The sequence below is a fragment of the Zerene cesonia genome, chromosome 2 (assembly GCF_012273895.1).
Source record: "Zerene cesonia ecotype Mississippi chromosome 2, Zerene_cesonia_1.1, whole genome shotgun sequence".
Classification (NCBI taxonomy): Eukaryota; Metazoa; Arthropoda; class Insecta; order Lepidoptera; family Pieridae; genus Zerene; species Zerene cesonia.
Window position 1 is genome coordinate 3,048,566 of NC_052103.1, and position 27,448 is coordinate 3,076,013.

Genomic DNA, 27,448 nt, shown 5'->3' on the forward strand with positions numbered 1-27,448 from the left:
GGCGGTGATAATCGTTTACCATCAGGCGAACCACCAGCTCAGTTGCCCGCTATGACATAAAAAAAAAAAAAAAAAAAAAACTTAAAACTTTAAAAATCTCCATAATCATCAATATCTAAAACACTTTTAAAAATTACACAATTTAATTAGTTTATCAAAACTTCACATGCACCCTTTTAAATCGCATAACATTATTATGCAATGCGGGTGTGGTTTTGATTTAATATATTTTTATATTAAATATACATTACTCGTATACTATATTACCTTAACTACAGAATAATAAGTCCCAAACAGTTTACCTGAATTTTTAATTAAAGTTTTACAAATTGATATAATAAATATCAGTTTAAAATCCAGCCATTGAAAACATATCCAATTACTACTTAATATTCATTGCGACTATGGTCTAATCGAAAATTCTATGGAAAACACTTAAGTTTATCCTTGAGCCTATAATATATAAGCTTCACCTATAAGGCCAGAGATACGCAACTCTTACTTTAGTTATTTATTACATATACAGCTCGCTGGAAGTTCATAGCGAACTAATTGCACCATCTCTCAGAATCCCTACTAATTTAATATTATAAATCCGAAAGTCTGCCTGTGTCTGTGAATGTACAGAGATAATATGAGATCCGAAAAAGGATACAGGATAGTTTTTATGCCGGAAATTCCACGAGAACGGGAACTATGCGGACGAAGCCGCAGGTGGAAAGCCAGTTTTTCTATACATTAGTCATATAATATACCATCAATCAATGGTCCTTCACAATACATGTATATGCTTTTTTGGTATAGTTATATCTATACAGCTGTTAAGTAAGTACATTGTAAAATAATAATGACGAGTATATTGATCCGATTTATCGTTAATGATTAGAAATTGGCATTTCGAATGTTACTGAAATAATTTTTATCCGAAAGTCACGCGAGCGAAGCCCCAAGATGAATTACTATTTACTCAATTCACAGATGGATTAATTTAAGCAAATAATTAATGATACATACTCAGTTTGGTTTAATTAAAGATTCGCATTTATTAAAGATCCACTAAAGTCAGAGGTTTAGAGAAACATATGATCTAAATTCAGGTCAGATCGGCGGCACCAAACTGGATTTTTTGTGTTTGTTATTATCAAGACAAGAATGGTAAGGAATATGGAAAAAAAATATGGCGCTACGAAATTCGCCGGGGCAGCATTTTATACACAATAATTCTACTAATATTTCATACGTCCGACCAGCTCTGAGGTCGAGCTGCAACTAAAACACTGAATGATGACATAAATGAACGGTACGGTTGCATCTACCGGTCACGAGTATACAGTGTGTTCTTTAAAATAGTGGTTTATGATATTATACGACCAAATAAGAAATGTAATGGAACATTTGATTTGCTATTTTCATTTTAAACGGGTAACCGTAACATTTATGATAATTAATTTCTTAATCCAATAAAGGCACTTATTTATTTCATTTCAATTTTATTAGAACTAAAATTCAATGTAGTTCAATAGCACTTATGAATAAAATAATACGTGGGCGCTTTAGATATTTCAAACATTACATACACAATCATGTTGAAGCGGATGTGGCCACGTTGCTTCTTCTGCGTCCAAACACGACCCAGAGTAGAAACACGGCTGCGGCGAGGTAGTGTGCCCATTCGGGTATCGAAAGATCGACTGCGGCGGTCGTACATCTGTTTGAAATGGTCGTATTGCAGGACTTGTGTGTATACGATGCGTTTGTTTTTCTTGTTAATAAGTGGCAGTAATTCATTAATGAACTATCATCAATTAGCTACACTATTGCCGTTGCATAAAAAATTGTAATTACCGTTGAAATGGTTAATTTCTGTTAGACGTTAAGTTTCTAAAAAAGATATAGTAAACATGATACATGCGATAGTAAGTTATTTTGTTTCCTTCCACATGACAATGAAACGATTTGTGGTTTAATTTTAAGCCTGAGTTATATATACCTAGCCAGATGTATGTATCTATTACGATGCGTTTATGAATAACTGTTAATTCTTTAAAACTTTTCCCTATCAAGACGAAGGTTGAAGCTAATTTAAAACATACTTCACAAATCTCCTGAAAGACTTTTTCCACCGTCCGTATGTTCACCTAAACGTTGAAAATTGTAACACGCTGTATTGAACGTTACGTGTGGTGGGGCGCAGACATTCACAATTTACGGTCAAGCGTATATCAGTTACATAACAGTCTCTTCCTATAAATAACGTTTGTAAGTAGGTACTAATTACGCGAAAATAAAATACATATAACTGTACTTTTTTTAATTTTCAACGATAAAGTTAATAATTGATTCTATCTCAATATCAAATTATTCACGGATACTCAAATTAGACGATTCTCAAAATTAAAACAAAAAGTTTATACGTTTCATTGTTATGACATGTATTTAAAATAGCTGAAACACCTACAGACCAGAATAATGAAACGTAAAAGTATAGTCGAATCTAGTTGTTTAAAACCTAACGTCTTTATTTTCTATGCGCATAAAATAAATAAACATCGTTCTCTAATATTTTTTCTACAAACATATTTATTGAGAGTAAATATTTTATTTATAGCCATGATGTCAACGTGATTTTTCCTTTATCAATATAGATCTACTACAAAGAGGAAATCAATTATCCGTTAGTTGGTTAACAAATAGTATGAGGTCAAAGCTAGCGTAAACGGCTTATAAAATATTTCCTCCTCACATTTCCGCATTTCTTAGAGTTTGAGCAATTATCTTCGCTTTTACATAATAATCGTTAAATATACCGTGACTTATTGCTAGATGTCTTTAATCATATAGCAATTAAAAATTAAATACCGCATCACCATGAAACATAGTGTCAGTTGAATTTTATAACCACGCAACGCGGGAGAAATATCCGCGCTATACGAAAGAAGGACACCTCAATATAACACATAGATGCTTCCATAAGAAACGATTAATAGATTTGCACGCCCATGTTTAGCTCGCATCTGAAGTACCCACTGACAATTGTTTGTCTTTGCGTATTAAGCGTAACGAGGAAAGCATAAGCCGATATCACGTTATCCTAGCCTCACAGGTAAACACTACATAAATCTACTAATATTGAGTTAGAGGAAAAACTACGCTTTCTATGCAAACGTGCGTGATATAAAATACAAGGCGTAGCTTTACTTTTTGTGACCCTGTTAACAGGTCAGTGTGAGTGTTAAGATCACAGTCACGATTTACGACGCTTTTCACTAACTACGCGGATGATGTATATCTAAGACTTAACACGTAACCTGTGGACCGTCGTTTAGATACAAACATCTAACGCCGCTAATTAAAATGAAAATTTAACTTTGCATATTATTATAATACAGCCTCAGAGACCAACAATAGATTAGATAATTATTTACGAGTACAAATGATGAAAAAGGAAAAGTAAAAAGTTTTCACTGCTAAGGGAGCTCGTAATAATACAACTAAATGTTTAGTAAAAGCGTTTTGAAGCAAAAATGTAAAACACGATTGCATGACACATACAACTTCTTGGTAGGAAATTTCCTAAGGTTCACGAAAATATCTTTTATGACATTCGACACTACAATACTAATAATTTTGTCGTTTATTTATTTGATTATTCTATAAAAAATACAAATGTGAAGTCCAATAATTAGTACTTATGAAATAAGAAAAAATATACGCTACCAATCGTGATACTGCGTCGTAAAAACCAATTTGCATTTTTTACGATAAAAATGAGCGAGCATAGCGGAGAAATGAATTAATTTGCATCGTGGGATAATATATTCATACAATGTTTATTGCAATCGCTCTATGATGTAAATAAATACGAGACTATCACGTTACTTTTGCTTACACATAAATCTCTCATGAATGTACCACAAACAACGAACATAAACAAAGTTAAACGTTATAAGACTCCGAGTTGAGCAGTCATGTCATAAATTACGCGTGTATTAGAAGATTAATAAAGACCGTGTTTATGGAATCCACGGTCTGTAAAAACATTAAAAATAATTATAATATGCATAATTTATCATCATAAAACATTCACATAACATATTTCTCTTTTCGTATCTTTGCCGGAATAAATAGTTTGAAGATTAATGACCCTCCATGTCAAGCGAGGTGTCAACAATATATATTTTAAAATAACCAATTTGTTACGAAATCTAATTGAGGTAATTATTAAACTTTAAACTAGTTATGATAATGGAATAATAAATGTCCGTCTTCAATCATTAATAACATATTAATGATCAAAATGCCCGTTTGCTTTTAAAGTGACAATTCCTAACGCGTTGAACTCACTTTTCCATAAAGAAAAAAACTTACAGGTTCGCGTCATCGACATGCTAAAGTTATGAATATCAAATTTCATACTAAAATTCTAAGTTATCAGTTTTCACTGCCATTGGCAGTCCCTATGGCTGATTACTTAAATATTATCCTAAAATATTTATTTAGTTTTTTTTTTTTAATTTTGCGCTTGTGCTGTAAATATAGCACATTGAATCTAATATTTCTGACAAATTGAAAATATGTTACACTGTGTCAATACGATATATCTCTTCATACATAATAACATACGTAGTATCAAGAATTTAGAGATAATACTAATGTGAAAAAATATGTCAACCGACAATATATTAAGTGAAAATTTCTTCTTTTCGAAGGAAAATCTCATAAAGACAAAAAACCAAGCACCTGTGCATTTTGTACTCAAATATAATAAAACGGAGATATATAAACAACTCACAACATTGACGTTATAGTAATCGTTTCATATAAACAACCGTAAAGTGTAGATATTATTGCTTACGTACATATTATAATAGCATGGACTCATAAAGAAAATGGAAGACTCGAGTAGTCAATGTTAGCTTGACAAATAGTTGATTTTTTAATATTTACTGAAGCCGTGCCAAACAACGTTCTTAGAAATCGACTTCAGGTCAGCTCCTTTTTAAGCGGCCGTATTTGCCATTAAAATAATTAGAATTTTAAGGATTACCAAATACCAAGATCCATGAGTAAGAATTTGTATGTTGGTGACAAAATATGATCGCATTTATCACACGTCTGTGTGAATCCATTGTAGTATCAGCATCTTCAAAAGTCAAATTATAAACTAACAACAAAGTAGATATCTGCAATACAAACAAGGACTAAGATATATCATTAGTATAGATAAAGATATAACAATGTTATCCACACGTTAAAAGCAAAATTCTAACAGCCAACAAATTGTCTATAAAGTTACAAGGTACAGAATTTCGCGAGCCCTCCATAAGCACCGCGTTTTTTAACTAGTTATAGATAAAATCTCAGCGGGGGACACTTTTTAATGTAGAAAGTGGAATAATAAGCTAAATAAAGAATCTAGTGGCCTGAGATAACCCACATAGCGGCACGGCTCTAGTTCATGGCAGGCTGCTGCCAAAAACGGTATCTACACATTCATGTGACAACATTGGCAGGTACATAATTCTCGTCTCAAATTTTTTTATGGGACTGGTTTGGATAGAAATGTGTGCGTTATGTTTCATTAACCGACTTGAAAAAGGAGGTTCATGAATTCGACGTGTAGGCATGCATAAATATTGTCAGAATTGCACAGTTCTTGAATATGTTAGTATAAAACAGCATCGTAGCACGAGCGCCAATTTTCAACGAGTATGTATGTTCACGACTAACTTAAAAACTGTAGGTCGGATTGAGTTGAATTATTTTTTTCATTGTGTTGTGTATGCTACCACTTAGGAAACGAAGGCTGGATATGCGTACGCCTACTTCGCGCTCTTTCAAATGACAGGAGTGTAGAAGTCGGTTGAATTTTTTATAATACTACTATTTCTCATCATTATTTATTTATGACCAATAAATTATTTTGCGCATTTTATCGTTCTGCAAAAAATTTATGTATTGTAATAATCGTAATAATAATAACAATTACCAACTGTTTGTGCATTGAGAGACATAAGGTGAGATTTAGTGAGGATAATAAGTGCGTTAAAGGCGAGTTAAAATTTTCGAGTTCATTCAATAAAAACGGGCAGTAACTCAAAATAATAGCCAATATTCCACCACCACCCACCAAGTCATCATGCAGCAATAAAATTAAATGTGTAATGAAAACCAAATGTCAGAACAGTAATAATAATAAACCCAGTAACATTAATACAATGGGCGGTCCATATTACTCAAAATTACACGTCCAATACCATAAACCCACTCTTTTGAACTGCATGATTGAAAAATAACCCGATACTTTCTGTTTCTGTAATCTATGATATTGGACTCAAATTGAATGAAACTGCGGCACCTTTGAATATGCACTCACTGACAGTCGCATTAACCAAAACGTCGACACATTGTAATTATCGATGAAATACATTAATTCTGAATTATGAATGCAATCCATATATGAACCTCACTTATTTACTCACACACTTTTTAAATAAAATTTTAGTTGCTCTCAAAACTACATACAAGATACCGATTTCATTTTAATATTTTCGTTATTTGTATAATAAAAGAACAAATACAACATTAAAGAATAATTTCCATATTGACTTCAATCAATCCTGTGTTCCTAAGAGCTCATAATATAATGATAAATGATAATGAATATTATGTATAATTACAAGTATAATTGTGTACTCTTTAGTCTGACATCATACAACATTACCAGTCATTTTCTGGATAATAATATACAACTATACATTTTGAGAGACCAATTTAATATATTTTATAACTGTTATTAGAAAGCCAAGTGAAAATCTTAACCTGAAAGGGCTTCACGATAATTATTTGTAAATCTGAGTAAATACATGGATTTGCGTAATACCATTAATAACAATATAACAACAACAAAAGTTTGTTTATTTGTTTATTTATTGGACACACACACAAATGTTATCATTATAATTTATTCAACACTACGATTTGCGTTTCATATTAATAGAAAGGTAAGATATGTTATTCAATTATAAAACGTAAGGCGGACTAAAACAACTATTGGATGAAATAGTTTCAATTCTTAGTAATTTGCATGTACCGATGTTTTAGTCCCTCAAAAAGGTCTCGAAAAAATAGCGTTATTAATACCTAACTATACCGAACAGTATAATGCCTAAGTAAGTTTGGTGAGATTAACAGCACTAGACATTTCGTACCTTTAGCAAAGTTAAGATATTTAATAAACCAATCTAAAATTCAGAAAATCGTTAAGTTTCATACTATGTCGTCTTCCCCTTTCTCTTTTTATTTTATCTTTTTATAGTTTATACCGACAATTGTGTTGTACCAGATTTTTTCTCATTTAATTGTTCGATAAACGATTATTTAAAAGACAATTACGTCTTAGGAAGCTAGCCTGTCTTCAAACTATCACATGCCGATTTCATATAACAGTAACAAACATTCAAAATCATTGTTCTATTGACAGCTATAGGCCCATAGCCCATGGTCATATAAAAGTTTAATTAACGTGTTCGCCATTCTACGTATGCACGCACTTAATCTATAGCAATCGATTACATGTTAAGCATTGTAATTCGACATTAGAAAACCGACCGTAACAATTAGAAGTTTCTCATCTCCATTGACTAGGGCTTCAACGCCTTCATTGACTTTGAACGTTTTACGAGATGTAACATTGAAGACCGAGGACTATAGGAGGTTATTGTGTTGTTTTTTGTTCGTGGTCTCTGTTTGATGTCATAATTGACATATACTTAAGCTTAGGGTCCAGTGTGACTGCGGTGGGTAATTGAGATACAATAGAGACATATAGCTGCAGAATACTTCTTGTTTGACCCTATCATTACGAAAAACCAAAATTAAAAACAGAAATTTGCGAAAATTAATGTTTTGATTTGTTTGTTATATTATAACAATCGCTACATAAAGTCCGTTAATATATCATTGAACTTAAGGCGTGTCTACTATATGCTTCCTATACTTTATAAGAAGACGATCGATTAGCATCTTAAACCAAAAGTAATTAACAAACTATGGGAGGTAAAGTCGAAAATGAAATCGCGATAAATTTTACTTGATTAAATTCAACTATTAAGTAGGCTAAAATGTTAAGTCGACACAAAACTGACATATAAAGTCTTTAATTTATGCAAATCTTATGCCAAAAGTATTATCTGTACGCAGATATAATTTGCTGAATATGAAATATTTAAATAACACTGATCTATCCATCAAAGTTAAGACCGACGTAAAGTTCTCACTGACGCATAAATATTCGACCTTATGTGTTGAAATGAGTAATTACTTTAGTTACAGAGTTTTCGTACGTTCATTCATTAAAATCTTTTTATGTTTGCGAAAGATTGATCGGCTTACCCAGCCGCTTCAAAGAAAAACAATTAAAATGCGACATCTATAGAGTGAAAGTTAAAACCGTTTCATATTTATATGAGTCGAGTTATCATTTTGTCAACAATGAAATATATCATTTCTGGGAGTAGTCGATAAGCTCCGAGAATGTTTTAAATCAAAATCGTTCTTGGCAATTATATATTTTTTTCTATTATAATGCTTAATTTATTCTCACGACTTCTTATCTGTCTTACCGTTTTATTTCTTATTGTTGCAAGGATACTAGTTCTCTTTGATAAAAAATAAATCTAATTTATGTCGTCTTTTAGTATAACAACTTTTGATATAAAAAACCTTCAATAATAATAAGTGATATTGTAATTTTTAAAAAAGTATGAAATAAATAACAAAGCAGTTGTAATTAAAGAAAAATAAAGAAAAATTCAAGCAAGGTATATTTCGTTATCTACCTTTTTCATTTTATTCATTGAAATGCATGTAACAATTCAGATACTTTTTCTAGGAAACTAATAATTGCCTAAAACTAAGCCAGGCCCATGAACTACCGCTACGAAATACTAATTTGAAAGTAAACTCATTAAATTTGAGTACAACGATAAAAAACCAGTGAAAAAACTAGACGTATGTAGGTACGGTCGGCGTGACAACATCCTTCACGCGACATGAAAGTTTTAATATCGTTACATTTTTTTGGATCATGTTTATTTATATGTCTAATATGATTGCCTCTACTAACGCCTGGTCGCTTATTGAGGCTAAAATTATAATTGATAGGTGTGTTAAATGTTCATGAGTTTGTAGAAATAGTATGGAACCTAGCAAGAAAAAGTCTTAGTAAAAAGTTTATCAGATATCTACATCTACGGAGAGATACTTATAAAATATTTAGTGAACTGACATGAAATAAAATTGTTATCGTTGACCCTTATAACAAGAAAGTTGACTAGAGCTATCACCAGATAGGAGCTGGCAAAAAAAAACTACGTATTTTGAGGTTTTCACCTCCTTCGTTTTATGAAACGTCAGCTAAAAACAGAATCTTCCAAACCAAGTGTGGTACCGGATCGAATAGTGAAAATATGTTCATTGTAAGAGGTTTAGATGAAACAACAACTTCCTTATTACATTTTACATTATTACACAACATACAAAAAAGAAGTATACTTTAAAATTAAATGTTTCATCGCGGTACCATGTAGTAATATTTGATTTTCTAGCGTCCTAACTACATCCAGACATAATTATATCATAAAATCGCCCCACACGACCGAAAGACAACCAATAACAAACACACTTTCGCATTTATGATATAGTAAAGATTTAATTTGTAGGCTCAAATGGATAAATATATATACTACATCTAACTAACGGCAATACGGACGTCATGATAAATTATTCATTCACAAGAGAAATAGTGAGAAATGCTCAAACACTTCTCATACTGTCAGCAGTAGAGCACGCAGATATAAATTTGATTAAGATCTTGACAAGAATGCTCCTTTTTCATTAATCTTACTAGTTACTTGTACACGCAACGTGTGATTAATTTAAATTTATGGTTTAAAATTATAATTATTAATAACACAAACGCCCGTCAAACATTTGCTAGCCGGCTCTCAGTGATTACGGCAATTTATTTTTATTAATTGATATTAAATAGCGACTTGCGTATTAATCAAATCTTCGCTTTTTGGAATTAGGTATGTATATATAGTTTTTACAAAACAGGTTATATTTTTAAAATTGCTCTAACTATAGAAATCTATTTGCGACTGAATTTTAAGGAAATTAAACCGTAATTGGAATCGAAAAAGTCTTGAATGTTTTGTCATGAGAACCAATCAGTGGAATTACACACTAAATCTACAGCTTTATTCCACTAGCTTTAGCACAAATTAACAATAACAAAAATATCACTATATATAGAGATCAGATAACTAAAAATCAGATCATATGTCATATTGAGACACGTTATAAGAACAAAAGCGCATCCATTAAATAAATGCATGCGCTAATAAATCGCCCATACGATTTCAATCACGTTCAATTAGGTATAAAAACGTATCACCGTGCGTATCTCCTAAGCACTTAACCCGGTAGTATTTAGATGTAACTTGATAGTGGTAATTTCTCTTCGAAACCTGACTCACAGATATAATCGGCAACTCAAAATGACAGACATCATGAATCAAGATGTTTTAATATTAGGCGCGTCAATCCCCGATGTTTTTACTTTCGAGTTACGGGCGTCACTCTTCACTTGAAGGGCTGATAAGATCTCGCTTCAAACAAGTACTTTTAATAGATTCTTATTTTTTTACTCACGATTTTCACAACTTATAACTACTGAATGAGTCTCATTTATTGATTATAATTATGACGTGTTAATTCTTTTCGGTTAATAAGAATATCGCATAAAGCTTTAAGATTATTATATTTTTAAGCCAAAACTATAAGCAATGGGATATACGAACACGTATTTTGGAAAGTGTGATTGTCACTTAGAATTTTTCAACCAAATCGGAACATAGAATATGTTCCGATTTGGTTTTACGTAGATGTATTTGTTGCTTTAGTATGTGGGTCTGAAATAGTATACGTTACATTGAAATAGACATTTTTATTGCTTGACAAAAAAATACATATTCCGCTTTATATTCCTATTAAAAATAATTAGCAATAAAATGAATCTCGTTTTTGCTTGTATCCACATTTAAAACGACTATACCGGTGGGAAATCAAGATGTATAAGAAGTAAACAAGTTGAAGTAATAAAAAAGTAAAATAAAATGAAGATAACTTTATTTTGTACATACATTTCTCTAACGTATGTTTAATCCATAAACATTTATAGTACGTATATGAACGCAAGATCTTATTACAAAACTTTTTGCGAAACTCAAAAAAAATATCCATATATCGTATAATTTGCAGCAAACCCTTTTCGAGACAAAACGACTGGACATTAAGTTTTATTTATTTTTTTATCGTCATTTTGTTTAATATAAAGAGTTGATGCTAAGCAGCGATTCAGTTTCCGAGTCGCGCACTCTAAAAAGACCTCCCAATAAAATTCCCCATAAATGAACTTGACGCCAGTTATTTGGTAAAACAAGACAATCATTTTGTGTATCCATCGTACTCATTGTATATTATGAACTTTAGCATGATGATGGTACCTATTAATCGCCTGTAATTATAATAATCAAGAGAGGAATACCGACTGACCATAAACAGAATTGTCGTACATAATGATGTGTAAAAAGCAAAAGCCTCATCATCAGTGATCTCGAACTTTCAGTACTGAGATTTGGCTCATATGGAATGTATGATTTATGTTATGCCTACTAGCTTATACTCGTTTCGTCAATATAATTACGATGTAATATATATAAATGCCATTGTTACGGGGAACACGCTTAAGCCAGCAGCCGAATTATGATAATAACTGTCTAAATATTAAGGTCCAATTAATAAGGATAAAGGACAAATAGAAAATCTGTTTAAAGACACAAAGAGAGAGGGATGTCATTTTATTTCAAAGATTCCGTACTCTCAATAGCATTAGCGTTAGGTTAGCTTTTGGCCAATTGCAGACCAAAGTCTCTAAAAAGATCTATCGATAGGTAGATTTTTTTTAATATAGCATACAAAGCAGGTTTTGTATACAGATCTTGATTGTATACAAGTTTAAATTGAAGTTCCCAAAAATTTTAATTTTTAAGCGATTATTATAATGCAAATATCCTTTTTAAATGCTATAAAATTTCAAAGGTTTTTGTTTCATTTTATTATTCGAAGGCATTATTTAAGCATAGAAATTGTGAAATGAGTACAAGTTTCATAATTGTTGTGATAGTTCCGCCAGTTGCACAACTGAGTAAAACTAGCTGCGCCCCGCGGTTACACCGCCGTAATGTTATTCCAGTTGTCCAGCTATCTATGTACATAATTTCAAGGCAATCGGTTCAGTAGTTAATGCGTGAAAGAGTAACAAACACACACACATCATTAAAATTTTCGCATTTATAATATTAGTAGTATAGTATTTAATGAAGGGTAGGATAGTATTTAATGAAGGTAATAAATACAAGATTTCATTTCAATTATCAAAGTTATTACTTACTACATATTAGAAATTATACCCATAAACACCCATATATATTTGTTATAAAGGAACAAATCAATCAATTAAAGACATCGTAAGCAACTTTTCAATCGTTTTATTTTATTATCTTTAGTGTGTTAATGTTTGACATACCTTATGATTACTTTTTATATCTATCCAGCAAACTGCATGGCCATTCAAACATACATCTATTTCGCTCATCATTAAATTCTGATTGCGTCTTATCAATTGTTATTTATTTGTTAGTTTTCTTTTATGAAAAATATTAAAGTCTCAACAAGTTAGAAGAAGGACGAGCATTTTCTCATTTAAGCAGTTCATCCTTAGATATTTTTAAGAGATGCGATAAAAGAATGAATCCTGACTCATTATCAATTCAAATCATTAATTCATTAGTCATGTATCCTTTCACCTGAATTTAAATCTCTTTACTCATAAAACGAAAACACTAAAATATTTAGATTCTACTTCATGCTCTGATATTTTCTGTTTAATATATTATATTAACATACAAATGCGAAACTCTTAATAATCCCCTGTTCGCAAAATAAGAAAAACGTACCATTGTATTCAATTCTTTATTATTTTTGTAATAAGAAAAAGAAAAAATAACTTGATATTTTTATTGTTTCGCTTATACATCTTTATATATAAGCTGATTAACATAATTCACACAAATTTTAACTGTTCTTGATCTTTACTTAGCACATTCGATATTCAGAGGTCAATTCAGTTAGACGTTTTCCATACTCACATTAAAATTAAATGTATATCGTAATATAAACATAGTGATATGTGAGCGACCTTTATATGAAGACCTTTCAGTCTTCAAGGTCCCCGAGATTCGTAACTTTTGGCTGACCGATACCGAACAGGTTTTAACTAATAACCTTTTCGTAATTTTATTAAATTACGTAGCATCAACCTTGTGCCGATTACTTTTGTTACAAGGCATCCAGTTACTGTTCATGTATATTTCACTCACGATACGATCAGTTTTTTCTTAATAAACAGATTTCAGAACCATAATCAAATGCATTTACCTAATTCGAAAGGTTTATGTAAGATATTTAATTAATTTTAAGTAAGGTCATGCTATTTATAATATATGCATCATCGTATTATTATATGTATTGAGTTACAAAATATATTATGTATTAATTTTTAAAACGAACAGATTGTTAGTATGTTTTGTTTATTCAATCACTATTTATTAAATCTAAGAACGTTACCTAACGTAACAACGTTACTTAGGGCACTTTATAATCTTTAACTATAAAAAGGCCTTTAATGAAACATGCATTTCTTCATTGAATTTCTCAAACGTATGGACCGATATGACGTGTTCATAAGGATAGTTCCTGGCGGCCTCGGGTAGTAAGAAGCATACTTCCTTACTAATCTGTTTCAGATATATAATATAATCTCTATCCTACTGAACCGCTTGAATTGAAATTTTATACGGTTATTTCGATGGTTTTCCGGATGGTTTAAATACATAATTGTTTGTACCCACAACACAGTTTTTAGACGATAAAATTAAAAAATATTTTTTTAATTTCATTTTAGTCGGTTATTTAAATTTAATGTCGAAGTATTATATATACTTGTAGCTTTTAAATCATAATTTAGAATATTAAGAAAAAATGATATAAATTTTTGGTATCGCAAAAATCATTATAGCAGCCGTCAGTAATAAATATGGAATGATACCCTATTAAATCGAATACTTTTATAATTATTATATAGACTGGTTTAAATTTATGCAAAAAATTTTATGTAGTTGTAAATATTTTCCAATTAGCGTGATCTTAATTCGCATGTTTTAATTATCTCTTATTGTTGTTTAAAAATTTCAACCATTTCAACGGTTATAAATATTAATGAATAAGAATTTAAATTTTAAATGAAACAATGAAGTACTGCCACACATAAAAATTATTAATTAAAATTAAGATTAGTTTAAAACTACCATTGCCTTCACTAAAATAATCAAGCCTCTATAGCCTAAGTTCCCACTGCTCTGTTCTGGATGTATATGTTTTTTTTAATTAAATTAATTTTAGGTTTTATTTGGTATGCAATGAATTAGCCATTGGTTGAATGTAAACATTTGCGGCAAGTTACTGCAATACATAATACTATGATTAAATAATCAGACTGATGAATTGGACCTGTAACCTATATGCTTATCAAATCGACTATTATTTTGTCTTTGAGATCTCTGAATTTTCGACTGGATGAGCCGATTTAGCAGATTCTCTTTTTTATTTGCAATCTGGTGCCTTCCATTTAAATTGAAATATATTAAAAGCATATATGCAAATAAATATATGAGTAATTTACGATACAAATATTCATTACATATACATGCGGCTAATTTTTAACTGACAATCGCTAATCTATTGCAAACTTCCTCTATATTCATACAATTTTATCTATAAAACAAACACATGTACAATTGAGCAGTGGGATCTTGTACTATAAGTTGATTCATTTATCATTATAGATAACTGTTTACAAAACATTTGCTCAGCTTATAATTAGCCAGTACAATGACGGGCACATTAAGGGTTTTTAGGTCGTAGTTCGATTATCTATCGTGAACGCACACTTTAATTATTTAACCCTATTAGTGCGAGCGTGCGTTTTGTGCGTGGCCAAGTTAAGAATAATGTATTAGTGTGCATTCCAATTCTTTGTTCATATCAGGAATCGAATCTGAAAATCATTTCTTGCAAATGACAAATTTCATATTTAAATACATTAAGCACTCTGATAAATAACAACACGAAAAACAAAAAAAAAAAACTACTGAAAGAAGGCAATGAAGATAAATAATAATTACTTTCGTGTAATAGTAAATAATAATTACTTTCGTGTATAGCACTCATTGGCGAGCGCCCGTCCGCTCTGCCTGGACACATGGAGAGCGAACCGTACACCGATAAACGCCAGAATCACCAACATACTCGCTATCACTGCACTGCCTTGTCACTGACACACTACACAATCCGTCCCCGTAGCATTCAACTAATACCACGCTATATACAGCTACAGGTATTGATATAAATACTATATACTGGTGCCTTTAGTGTCAATTTAAATGAACTCCTAAAATATCATCAACGATCTTTAATCAATTAACAATATAATTTATCGTATCGTAACCATTAATTCAAGAGCGCTGACCGCATCTGTTATCCAAAGTACATATATACTATTGTTTATTTATATATATATGCTATTGTATTTATTTACTATGGCTTGTTTCCGTAGCGGCGCAAAGGGTTAAGGAAGTACTACGGAAGTGCGCATAGAGAGCGAAAGTGCGCGCGCGTCGCACGCTTCACGGTAACAGACTGACTCGCTCGACCCAACAACCCGCTTGCGTCCGTATTACCCAACTAGATTCAATTTACATATAACCGCTCGCATTGACATCGACATTATTTTGTATGAGACAATACTAAATCCGAGATTTTACGGTAGCACTTGTAATTTGCATCCAGCTCCGGTAAGCTGACAATCGTCGAAGACCACTGTTTGAATCCTAAATGCACGACATAGTGTCATCTGACGAACGAATAAATACTAGTGCGTACCAGTGCTGTGCGATTTTGTGTCGCTATTGTTATTTACGATGAAATTAAAAGCAAAAAAACAATTAACGTTACAAACAATAACATTAAAAAAAACACAATTTTACGAAGAAAAAAAACTTAAATTTGGAAATGAAGAACTTTTAGCGAAGTCTTTTGTCTGAATTTCAAATTATCTTAATGTTTATATTCCATATAACATGACCCCACTTACAACTAGTTAAGAAACGTCTTACATAAACCTATTTTACCCTCTTTACTTAGGCAAATGCATTCGGTAATGGTTTTGAATACACGCATAAACCCATAGCAATTATTTAACTTTTAGATAAATAGATATCGAGTTAAAACAACGTGTAATTCTAATTACATGTTCAAATAACTATGAAATAACATAATTCTTTTGCACATATAGTAAAATCCGATTTGAATAAGTACTATTTGTATTAAATTTTTTATTTCTACGAGATCGAATTAAATTTTCATTAAATCCCTAACTTTCCTCGTACATTTTGAAATAAATTAAACCTTGATGAAAATTCTGATAAAAAAAAAGTAAAATCGTGTAACTTGGATTTTTTTAAGAATTACAAATTTTGATTGAATTACCAATACCGTTTGCAACTTATTCTATAAAATAAAAACGTTTCTGACGCGAATTGTTAAATATAAGTAACTTATTGCCTTCACCTTTAGACCACTGTTAGATTTCAATCGCAACAGTTCAAGGTGGCTCTGAAAAAATCTACCGATTATTTTATATCTATATACACAGAGATATGTGTTTAATTACACTGAAGATATTAAAGTATAATAAGAAGCCTTTTTTAAAAGGTTGGTAATATATATCTTTAGGATATAAAACGGTAACTTTTTAGAAATATAGCTGATTGAATTGTTTATAATTTATATGTAATGCAAACTTATTTTGCATCAACCTATTTCCCGTGAATAATCGTTTTTGAAAGTTATACCAAATAACCTAATCAATGGACAAGTTGGACGCTTGTTAAAAAATTTTTTGGTATCTTAACAAATTATAAATTTTTATTATAAGTACACACTGATATAACAAAGAGGAAACATTTGTGCTTTTATATATAAGTTAGATTACTGTATTCTCACACAAGGCTGGGCGGACCGCCAAAATAACATATTTTTTTATCATACATACGTATGTATATAAAGCATAAACGAGAAATAAATTATAAATAAAGATTTAAAATACGTGTTCTTTCATCAATAAACAAGTAAACCATTGAAAAGCCCTTAAGATTTTTGGCACCAATTAAAAATAATAATAAAGGCATCGTTAAAATAAAATTCGTCGGACGTCTCATAAACACATCTCATTAAACCATAATGTGGAGCAGGATTCAACTTTCTGTTTCCAAAACTTGATCGCTCCTTTATGAATCGATACCGACCACCTCTCACTTTGATACATTTAGAGAAAATATAATTACCCACACCCGCAACAGATGCACCATCGATAGCGGTTCGTGTATTTTGAAAGTTTTAAAAGTAAAGGATTGGCATGCAATTATAAATACTCCATTTTATTCGATAAGAATGAAAGTTTTAAGTGCAATGCCTATGTTGTGATAACAAAGAGCTTTATTTTATGCGGTTACATGTTAATTAATTAAGTTAAAGTTAAAACGAATAAAAATTTCGTGCATACTAAAATAACGAGTCTAACTGGACACTTAAACTCAAACTAAATAAAAGAAGAGACATTACATAAATATGTATTACATAAAGTACATTTAAGATGGAAACGCATCCGCTGACGCTGCCCGTGATCTATAAATCTTGAATGTTTGAATCACTTCTTGTTCTTGAGTATATTATTATAGCTTTATATTATGGTCTTTATAAGAAATCAATAAACGACCACCTGCGTGAAAGTGAAATAAAAATTATGATTTATTCACCTCGTGGCCCTTACGAACTCTAATAGAATTAAAAAACATAAATTCATTTGTTCTCGTATAGATAATAACTATTTTATATTTTATATTATCTGCCTTAACTGACAGCGAGTCAATGCTAACCGTCGAATAAAAACAAAAACTATATATAATCAAAACGATGAGCATTATTACAAAAGGAATAGAAGAATAAATACTAATTAAAGGTGCTATTATAATTGAAAACTAATCACGAAGATCGATACTCACAATTGTTAGCCACGTGATCATTAGCATCATAAGATGCCTAATTCATATTGATCGTGGCATTACCAAGTAATTACGCAATACGCTAGCGTTTTAATACAATACAGTCGAGTTCTTAATCCAATTTTCTGCACCTCTTTGTATGAGTACGGTTGATTAAACAATAAAAAATGTTCGTACTTAATTTAAGATTAATTATGTACCTATTGAATGGACATATGAACCAAATACAATATAATGTTACAGCATAATATATATTGAAAGAAAACATATTTTCCACTTATTTTATGTAACCAATCCACTAAGTTTACCAATACTGAGTAATCACCCGCCGACTGCAGCAATAAACCCACGTTGTAAAAGCATGAAAAGTTATATAACGCAATCTTAGATAGTCATTCTTTCCGAGCAGAAGTTATAAATCGGTCAATAACTTCCTACATTTACTGACCTAGTAACATTTAATGTTAGCTTAGTGCAAATAGTTAAGTACCTATCTAAATTTATCTTGCGGATACATAGGTTCCGATGGATCTGATAAAATTTTAAATATTTTTCTCTTAACTTATCAGTCAGTAACGTTCCTCTCACATTCGGCGCCAGAAGAATCAATTCGTAGATTAAATAAACTTTCTATATACCTATAATTAATAATATCAAAATGAAAAATACGAAACCAATTAGCGTTAACCTCATATCGTTAATTTAACGATCAATTTAATCTTCGCAATCGAAAAATGTTTAATGACCCAGCTATAATTACAAATATACATTTGATCCGATACTTTCCGCAGCGACATCGTTTCCGTTACCAATCGAAAATATGTAAAATAATATTCAAATGATCAGTAAGTTCATTATAATCATAGTACATATAATATTTTATCTTGTTATTATTAATTTACATCTTCTGTTATAGCCCTATCATTACCACGTTTTACATCCATTTACATAATCTTGCCCACGCTTTCCACAAAGTCTCGTGTGAAAGCTTGAATATTGCTTCAGTACGTTAGAATTACTTCTTTTTACATTGTTTACTGCTCGTTTATGACTGCGAATTGAGGTATACCGAATCTTTAGCACGTGTGAGCTTTCATTTTTGGACATTGTAAAGGTCTTGCTGGTGGTTGCCTATAAGTATAACACTCACATTTGCTACATCTTCTTCATTGATACTGGCGTTTAAAAATTTCGCACATTAATGAAAATAACGTGTCGATACAGCATATTATTACTTTTTTATATTACATTTATTTGTTTCAATTATTGACTCCTTAATCCCTTGTAAATATAATAGCAACAGTGACAGTGATTAATGAATTAAAAAAACTATTTCTATACAAAGAAATCGAAAAAGAATCGGCGCGGGTTCACATAACTTCTGAAGCCCCACAGCAAAGCCGAATAATATAAGCTTTTAGCATTATTATTGCTATCTATCAGTAGATAGAGCGGGCGCGAAATTTCTCACAGTGGTGTGTAGAAAAGTCTATTGACACTACAATGTATCTATTTAGTAAACGTCAAAGAAGACGAAAGAAAAATGCTAACCAAAGTCGTAAAAGATAATTTAAAAAATTATGAATGGTTTCTACGTGGGAAAGTGTTTTCACTACCACATTACTTATTATAGGCACTTCCACAGTAATAAATTTTGTTTTTGTAACTAAAATGTCATTATAACCAAATTCTAGCGATTATAGATTGTTTTAGGCCACATCCGTAAGAGATGCACATCCATAAGAAACCATGCTTGCATTGCATGCTATAATATTAAAGCATATTCAATGCAGTTCTGAGATAAATTGCTTCTAGTGATAAGACCGCCCTCTGCACATATTATTCGTATTGCTCTTGTTTAGTAATACCATTTTTGGTGAGCAATAAATAATTTTTCATTCATGGATTTTTATCCCGGGTGCGCCGTGTGCGGGACAGCAGCCAATGTGTTAACCATTGCTGTATTCTTTATGTATATATGTAATAATATATTAATGTAATACCAGTACTAGTTTATTAAATAATAGCAAAAATGGCGAAACCCGAACAAGAGACTAGTCCTTATAAAATTAACAAATATCCAACCGAATCAAGGAGAAATTTGTTATAATTTTGTTAGTCTAACCTGCGGTTACTGTAAAAAAATATTTTTAATATTACATGATATAATAGCTACTTTAATTTTGTTAACACTTAATCTAAAGAAACGTCCAAATTATTCGAATAACCTTAAACGCAAATGTAGTAATCAGTACTTTTAATTTGTTTACCGATCTTAATCATAAATGAGGGTTTTTTAGCACAAACATCGTTTAATGTTTCTTATAATTATAATATTTAACACGACGTGGCGCGCGAAACCCAATCCTATTTTGAGGACTTAATAATATGTGATAATATGCAATGTTCATATGATTGACAGAGCTACTTATACCATGATTTATTAGCGGTAACTTTTTTATCAAAGCTTTCATGCGTATGTTTTTATGAAGCAATTATTCAACAATGGTTTCAATATGGAGTCTACCACATGAGTAGCATGCAAATTACTCTACTTTTAACGATTGCATGTAATTGACCCATAGGTACATATTGAGGAGAGATAACAATAGACGAAAAGTTAATTTTTCTATCGTCATTGAAACGTAACTAACGGTACGCGATCGTGCTCAGTCTTTAGGAACAAATTGCTTTATTTTTATTTTTAATTCCCATGTACCTAGATACATGTAAAAATAAAATAAACCGAATATAGCATCCAATTAATACAAAAATTTGTGTTCGAATATATATATATATATGAATAGAGGTCACTCGTTTAGCCTTAAAAGTGTGTAGAATTTTCTACAAAAAATAAAACCGTCGCCAATTAACTATTTACATTGGTAAAATATAGAAAACATGTTTATGAAAATTTGTTCTAATAGAGTAGTAACTACAACTATTGATCCTACTAATATGCCTTTGTAAGGATGGATAGATTTATGGATGTTTTCTACTATTTCACGCGAAAACAGCTTATCGTATATGGATGGCTACTTGGGTACCGCTCGAGCGACGCCGCAGTTTACAGCTAGTAATTCGTATATCACTAGCGTACCACCCGCGGTTTCGCCCACCATAGTCTAAGGGTTTTCCATGCAAAGTTTCTGTTTCCGTGAGATTTCTGGGATAAAAACTATTCTAAATCCTTTCCCTGGTCACAAACTAGCTCTGCGCCATATTTTAATTAGATCAGTGCATAAGACCGAAGACACAGAGGGACAAAGTTACTCTCGCATTTAATATTATAGACGTGATTGTCAAGTTCAAGTACACAGCAAAAGAAAAACATATTAAAGAGTTTCTAAACAACTATCATTCCATACAAGCAGTGGCAGGATTCCACTATCAAGGGCCAGTTTCTAAGTTAACAATTTCTATTTCCTTCTATGAAACATCTGGCCGAGGCACCAGTCCGTCAACTTTTATGATATAAAAACTTGGCCCTTCTCACCTCACTGCGGGGGTCAGAGCGTAAAATGCTAAAACGTATTTATTGGGTTATTATGATTAATTAATACAACACTGTGATTTCGGTAAGGCCAATCAAATTTCGATATTCCAATAAATTTTCCGAATTTAAGATTAATGCTGTGTTTTGGAAATTGTTAATGCATACCTGTGATCAATGGAATTTAGAGGTACATATTTACAAAATTTCAAAGAAATTTAAAATGTTAATGGTATTGTATTTGACCCGTTCATTGATATTGCAGTCATCAACATAATTATTGGTTATAAATCAACGACAAGAAATCTGCCCAAGTTTTATTTTTTAAATTTTAAATGTAAATTATATGGAACCGCCTTAATTATAATTATATAAGTATGCATAATGCAATAAAATGATATTATACTAATCATATGCATAAATAATATATTTGTAGGTCAATCCTACAAAAAATGAGACGATTTTATGGTACTATGATGAAATTTTGAATAGGAATGCAATAAAAAATAAATATATAATTACTAGTTGATTACCGAAAAATTAAGCAAGACAATTCTTTTATATCTGATATAGTTTACAACTAATAATACAGATAGATGTTACTTTTAAGTAGATATAGAATATAGTAGTTATGGACATCAGCGAAGGCAATTGCCCATACAAATTCGTAGACCACCGCATTGTTCAAAACAGTTTTATTAAAAAAACAATCAAATGTTTGTTTGAGTTCGGTAAGTCAAGTACAATGTAAATTACAAATCAAACTTCTATAATAGAGATCGACGTTTAACTCTAGCAGTGTAGATGATATCTGACGCACCTCGAAAGGTTAATTATGTTATTGTTTTATAGCCCTAAATCGCTTTTGAGATCCGAAGATAACTCATAAATATAAAATTTGATTGTGTACTTACGCAGCTGTGTGTGTATCTTTAGATCTCATTTTTGAATGGCAATTTTCAAACGACGTTTCCTAAAAACGAAGAAGGCTCTCGATTCGAATGTATTTTTTGATTTGTTTGTGTTATATAACCGATACCTCCGTGAGTTTTCAATCATTGTAGGTGGTTCTTTTTGTGTTTTGATAGAAAATTTTAATTAAAGGTAATGACTCTACTTGATGTCTGAATAAATGAATTAGAATAATTATTATTTAACCAAATACAATTGCATTTAAAATGAGATTGCGCCTAATTTATTGTTATATTGCTTTAACTTTTTTGTATTGTATTGTTAAGTAGAAAGAGATTAAAAACTGACAAATATGATCATAAGTAATGCAAAAAATCTTATTAAAACTTTTATGAGTAACTAACTAGTCATGTTAGTATATATCGAAGCTTTCTTTCGACTAAAATAAAAAAAACAGTGAACAAAATGAAAACAAATTCCAAAATGTTTAATTATTTCAGAATTCCATTGGCCGAAATAATAATAAGAATGTCATTACATATAATCAGCATCGAAACTCTGTTATTAACAAAACCCAACCAAATAGATCTCTTAGGAAGTCTTACGTACGTTAGACCCAATATTATTGATATTTTCGCAAATGCATAATATTTGCGTACAAAAATTGGGACGCGTAACACTTGCATGTCTCTTTGTATTGCCAAAAGGAGGTCGCGAAAGCCAGTTCGGAAATGATACTCCGATGACGTAACGCTGTTACGTAGCGTTATATAACGCAGTCGGCCACTTCTAGTCTCTATGCATCCTCGAAATGTGGTCGACATTACCACATCGACGCGGACGCCCGCGGCGGGAAAATATACCGATTACATGTTTTGGTATACGGTGTACATACACTTCTATTTATTCTACACTAGACGCTCGTCCCGGCTCCGCTTGGATATCAAAATTCCTGATTTATACCAGGAGAGCATCTAATCGGGATAAAAAGTATCCTATCACCGATGTCAGTTCATACCCTGTCTGTATAGCAAATTTCATCAAAATCCGTTCAGTAGTTTCAGCGTGATTGACGAACAAACATCAAAACAAAGAAACTTTCACATTTATACTTAATATTAGTGTGATCATACAAAAACACTTCAGTTTACATGAATAAAAAATATTGAGTTTGAGATGGAAGTGTAATAATCACGAATAGTGAGAGTAAATTAATAAAGGATTCTAAAACAGTATAGTTCCGAAATCGACATCTTCAATACAAATTCATACCCACAACTCCACCGTGCATTGCTAAAAATCTTATACCGCTGATTGTGTATTATGCAGTATAACATTGCAATGTTGTCTGTTTAATTTATATGCATGTTGTGATTACCTTTTAAAGGTGTGCATTTAGTTCTTACTTAATTCTTATATTCACTTCTTGTAATCTACTTAATGTTGGTGAACCTAAAATAAATAAATAAATGATTTACGAGTGCAGTCTAGTCTCTTCATTCAATTCACCCTTTTAAATTTACACGAAGCTAAAACTTGGTGAAATTCAAATATTCACAATGAGCACACCTTTTCTCAATAAAGACAGTGTCTTATACGAGTGGTGTGTACGAAACACGAGTTATCATTATTCATTAGTCACGAAAATACGGGCAACGAGTGCACCATGCGTGGACACACGTGAGAGTAATCTTATAACGTTATAACACAACGAGAGTACAACCTACATAGGCCGTTTGTTAAAAATTCAACTTTGTGTAAAAAACGAAAGCAACTGCGTCAAATAATAAGTGTTTTGGTGGACGGTTGCATAACAGAGCTATCGGATGCTTTTGTTCGCGGCTAGAGTGCGTTAAGCTTAAATGATACAATTATTGTACGATCAACTGCTTTGAATGGCACTCTGTATATACTCTTTTTCTCAAGCGTTGATCTGTATTTTAATAGACAATTTAAAGGGACAAAAGAATATATTGCAATAGTAGAAAATTTATCTATTTCATACTAGTGGGGATCGTGGGAAGTTATTTTAATTACAATGAGATATTGAAACCTTAGCGGAACGAATTAATAGATGTACATTTATGTATATTGTATATTATATATTATTTATGTAGACGGATATGTAGATGTAGGTAGTGTGTAGCTAAAATACATAAAACTGAAATTTGGAATAGATTTTTTTCTAATGACTCATTCATAACAATAATTTTGAGACAGGATGATCAGACAGTAAGATAACGATGACTCTGTGTGACGATTTAAGGCAATTAGTGAGTCTGGTATAATTTGCATATCGAAAACCGAAACCACAATATGATTTTATTGAGGAAGGCATAAGGTATAAAGTTGGTTAGTGAACTACAATGATGGCACGAAATGAAAAAAAATTCAGTAAATATCCGATGTTTACCACTTAAGTATTTTTTTTTATTGATCTTTATGTTCAAATAACAGACGGCTGTCAAAATAAATAAGGCAAATACACATTGTTTATCTTTCTCTTTATCCACTTTATACGAGTAATTGATGACAAGCTCAAATTACACGCTAGCATAATGACACAGAATTAGAACCATCCATCAAACTTGTATTTCGTTCCGCCTAGTATCAAGAGCAGCTTATCGCAGTATAATAGATAACTGTTACATAAAAAACTTTCTCTAAACTTTGTTTACGTATTTTTTAACATTGCACTATATCTTGTGTAAATACAAGACGAGGACATGAATTAAAAACTATTGTATTGTAGTGGTCAACTTGAATAGATATATATTTTTTTTTTATGGTAAAGACTAGCAACGAGTAGGCGCGTCGCCTGGGGTAAAACGAAACATGCCGCCCATAAGCACCCACTTCGCCAGGAGGTGACTGTGTTGCTGTCCTCAAATTATTTTTTTTTGCAATGAAGGTACCTTAAAATATGACAACTAAAAAAAAACAACTATAAAACATAATGCACTTAAAAAGTATACATTAGTATTATGTTTACTACGTTACGTTACATTTAAAGATTACGTATAAATAAACTTCAGAGCTACTTCAAACAAATTGGTCACCCATTCAATTTATGACCATGCCAAACGTTGCTTGACCTTTATAGCAACAACAACGGTCTAGCTATACATCCCAGTGATAGATGAAAGAACTACAGACAGACAGACAGACAAACAGAAGGACTGCGAAGTCTAGTAATAGGGTCCCGTTATACTCTTCGGATATGGAACCCTAAAACAATCTAGTTATAGTAACACACCTTATAATAACACGAAAACGACAAATAAAGATTTAACTGCTGTATTTTTCCATCGACACACAAACAGCCCTAAAACATCACATTGTTATATATCATTAGACACACGAACTAGCTTATGAAATTATCTACCCTATTAGGAGAATCATATAAATTGCTTTTTAATGTTACTACAATGCAATCTAATAGTATGTTGTTATATGTATCCGGTGGAAGAGTTTTGGAGAATTCTCCAATTTTCTCTCTGCTAATAGCTATATTAGTGCAATGCACCTTTGAAGTTTTTTAACGTTATGTGCACAATTAATTACACTTTTTAATATTGCATGCTGCAACGATTGAATATCTTCCATTGCCGATTTTGCAACCGTGAAAGTACTCTGACGATGACAGAACTGACAGAACGTTTCTGTACAAATTGATATAAAAACTTTTGTTAATCTCTGAAATACATTATCATAACTGGAATAAAACGGTGCTTTTGGAGAATTGTGCAGTTTTCTATCGAAAATTATGGAACTTTTTGTTTTTTTTTATGTTACGTAGAATTTTTTTTCATGATTAATAACATATCCAGAAAAGATATTTATACAGAGTAGATATAATAAAAATATATTTCACAGACCGGAAAGTGTCACAGTTTCTTCGTATATTGTAATATAAAATGCATAGATAATGATTACATATTTTTCCTCTCTATTAGAGGAGCTTAATAGTTCAATTATATAATGGTAGATTTTCATTATCTTAAAAAAAGCAGCCTAGCATTCTACATAGAGAATGTTTGCATGCTATTAAGAAACCAAACTTTATACGCATGGTGAAATGGTTATTTCTTTCTCGTTTTGCTTGATACCGAATATATTGCACGAAAACATAAAAAATATACACTTGGTAAACTTAATGGTATTTTAATTTAGCATTGAATAGTTATAACCATACTTCTATTACAATAACAGTATTCTATAACTTTCATTTCAGACCTTCTATCATACTGATCCAAACACAATTTTTTAAATGATTCAAAAAATTCAAAAAAAAATAATATTTTTTGATTTTTCTTCCATATAACTATGTTAAAAGGAAATTACTGTACGCGGTGTGACCAGGTATCCGCAATCATTTACCATTTTATGCACTTTTTCGTATCCATTTATTAATAAAAAATGTTCTCTGTACATGCAGTAGGTTAACGGTTGAAAAACGCAAAAAAATATCCTAAAAATAGCACTTACACTTAAGATTAACATAACACTGGAACGTAAACAAGCATTTACATTATGTGTCTTGAATCCTTCTTCTAGTATCCTGTAAACTGTATTATATAAGAGCACTAGGTTTAGGACTCACCTGCGTAAGACCAAGTCTATAGCTGGTGACGTCTAGGTCCAGGGTGAGCAGCATATCGTCAACAATCTGTCTGTCTGATAGAGTTGCGCTTTCTGGTGTTTCGCTTTCGGATATAGCCAGAAGTCGATACCTGCA

At 31.3% G+C, this 27,448-nt stretch overlaps 1 protein-coding gene across 3 annotated transcripts in view; it reads right to left on the minus strand.

Annotated features, from left to right (window-relative positions):
• Nucleotides 1-27,448, minus strand: part of LOC119832579 (unconventional myosin-XVIIIa) — a 140,626-nt gene that overhangs the window by 49,600 nt on the left and 63,578 nt on the right. For all 3 annotated transcript variants that reach the window (XM_038356253.1, XM_038356261.1, XM_038356269.1), the window contains one exon: nucleotides 27,314-27,443. In XM_038356253.1, coding sequence (XP_038212181.1) covers nucleotides 27,314-27,443 — 130 coding nt within the window. The remainder of the gene's footprint in view (nucleotides 1-27,313; nucleotides 27,444-27,448) is intronic.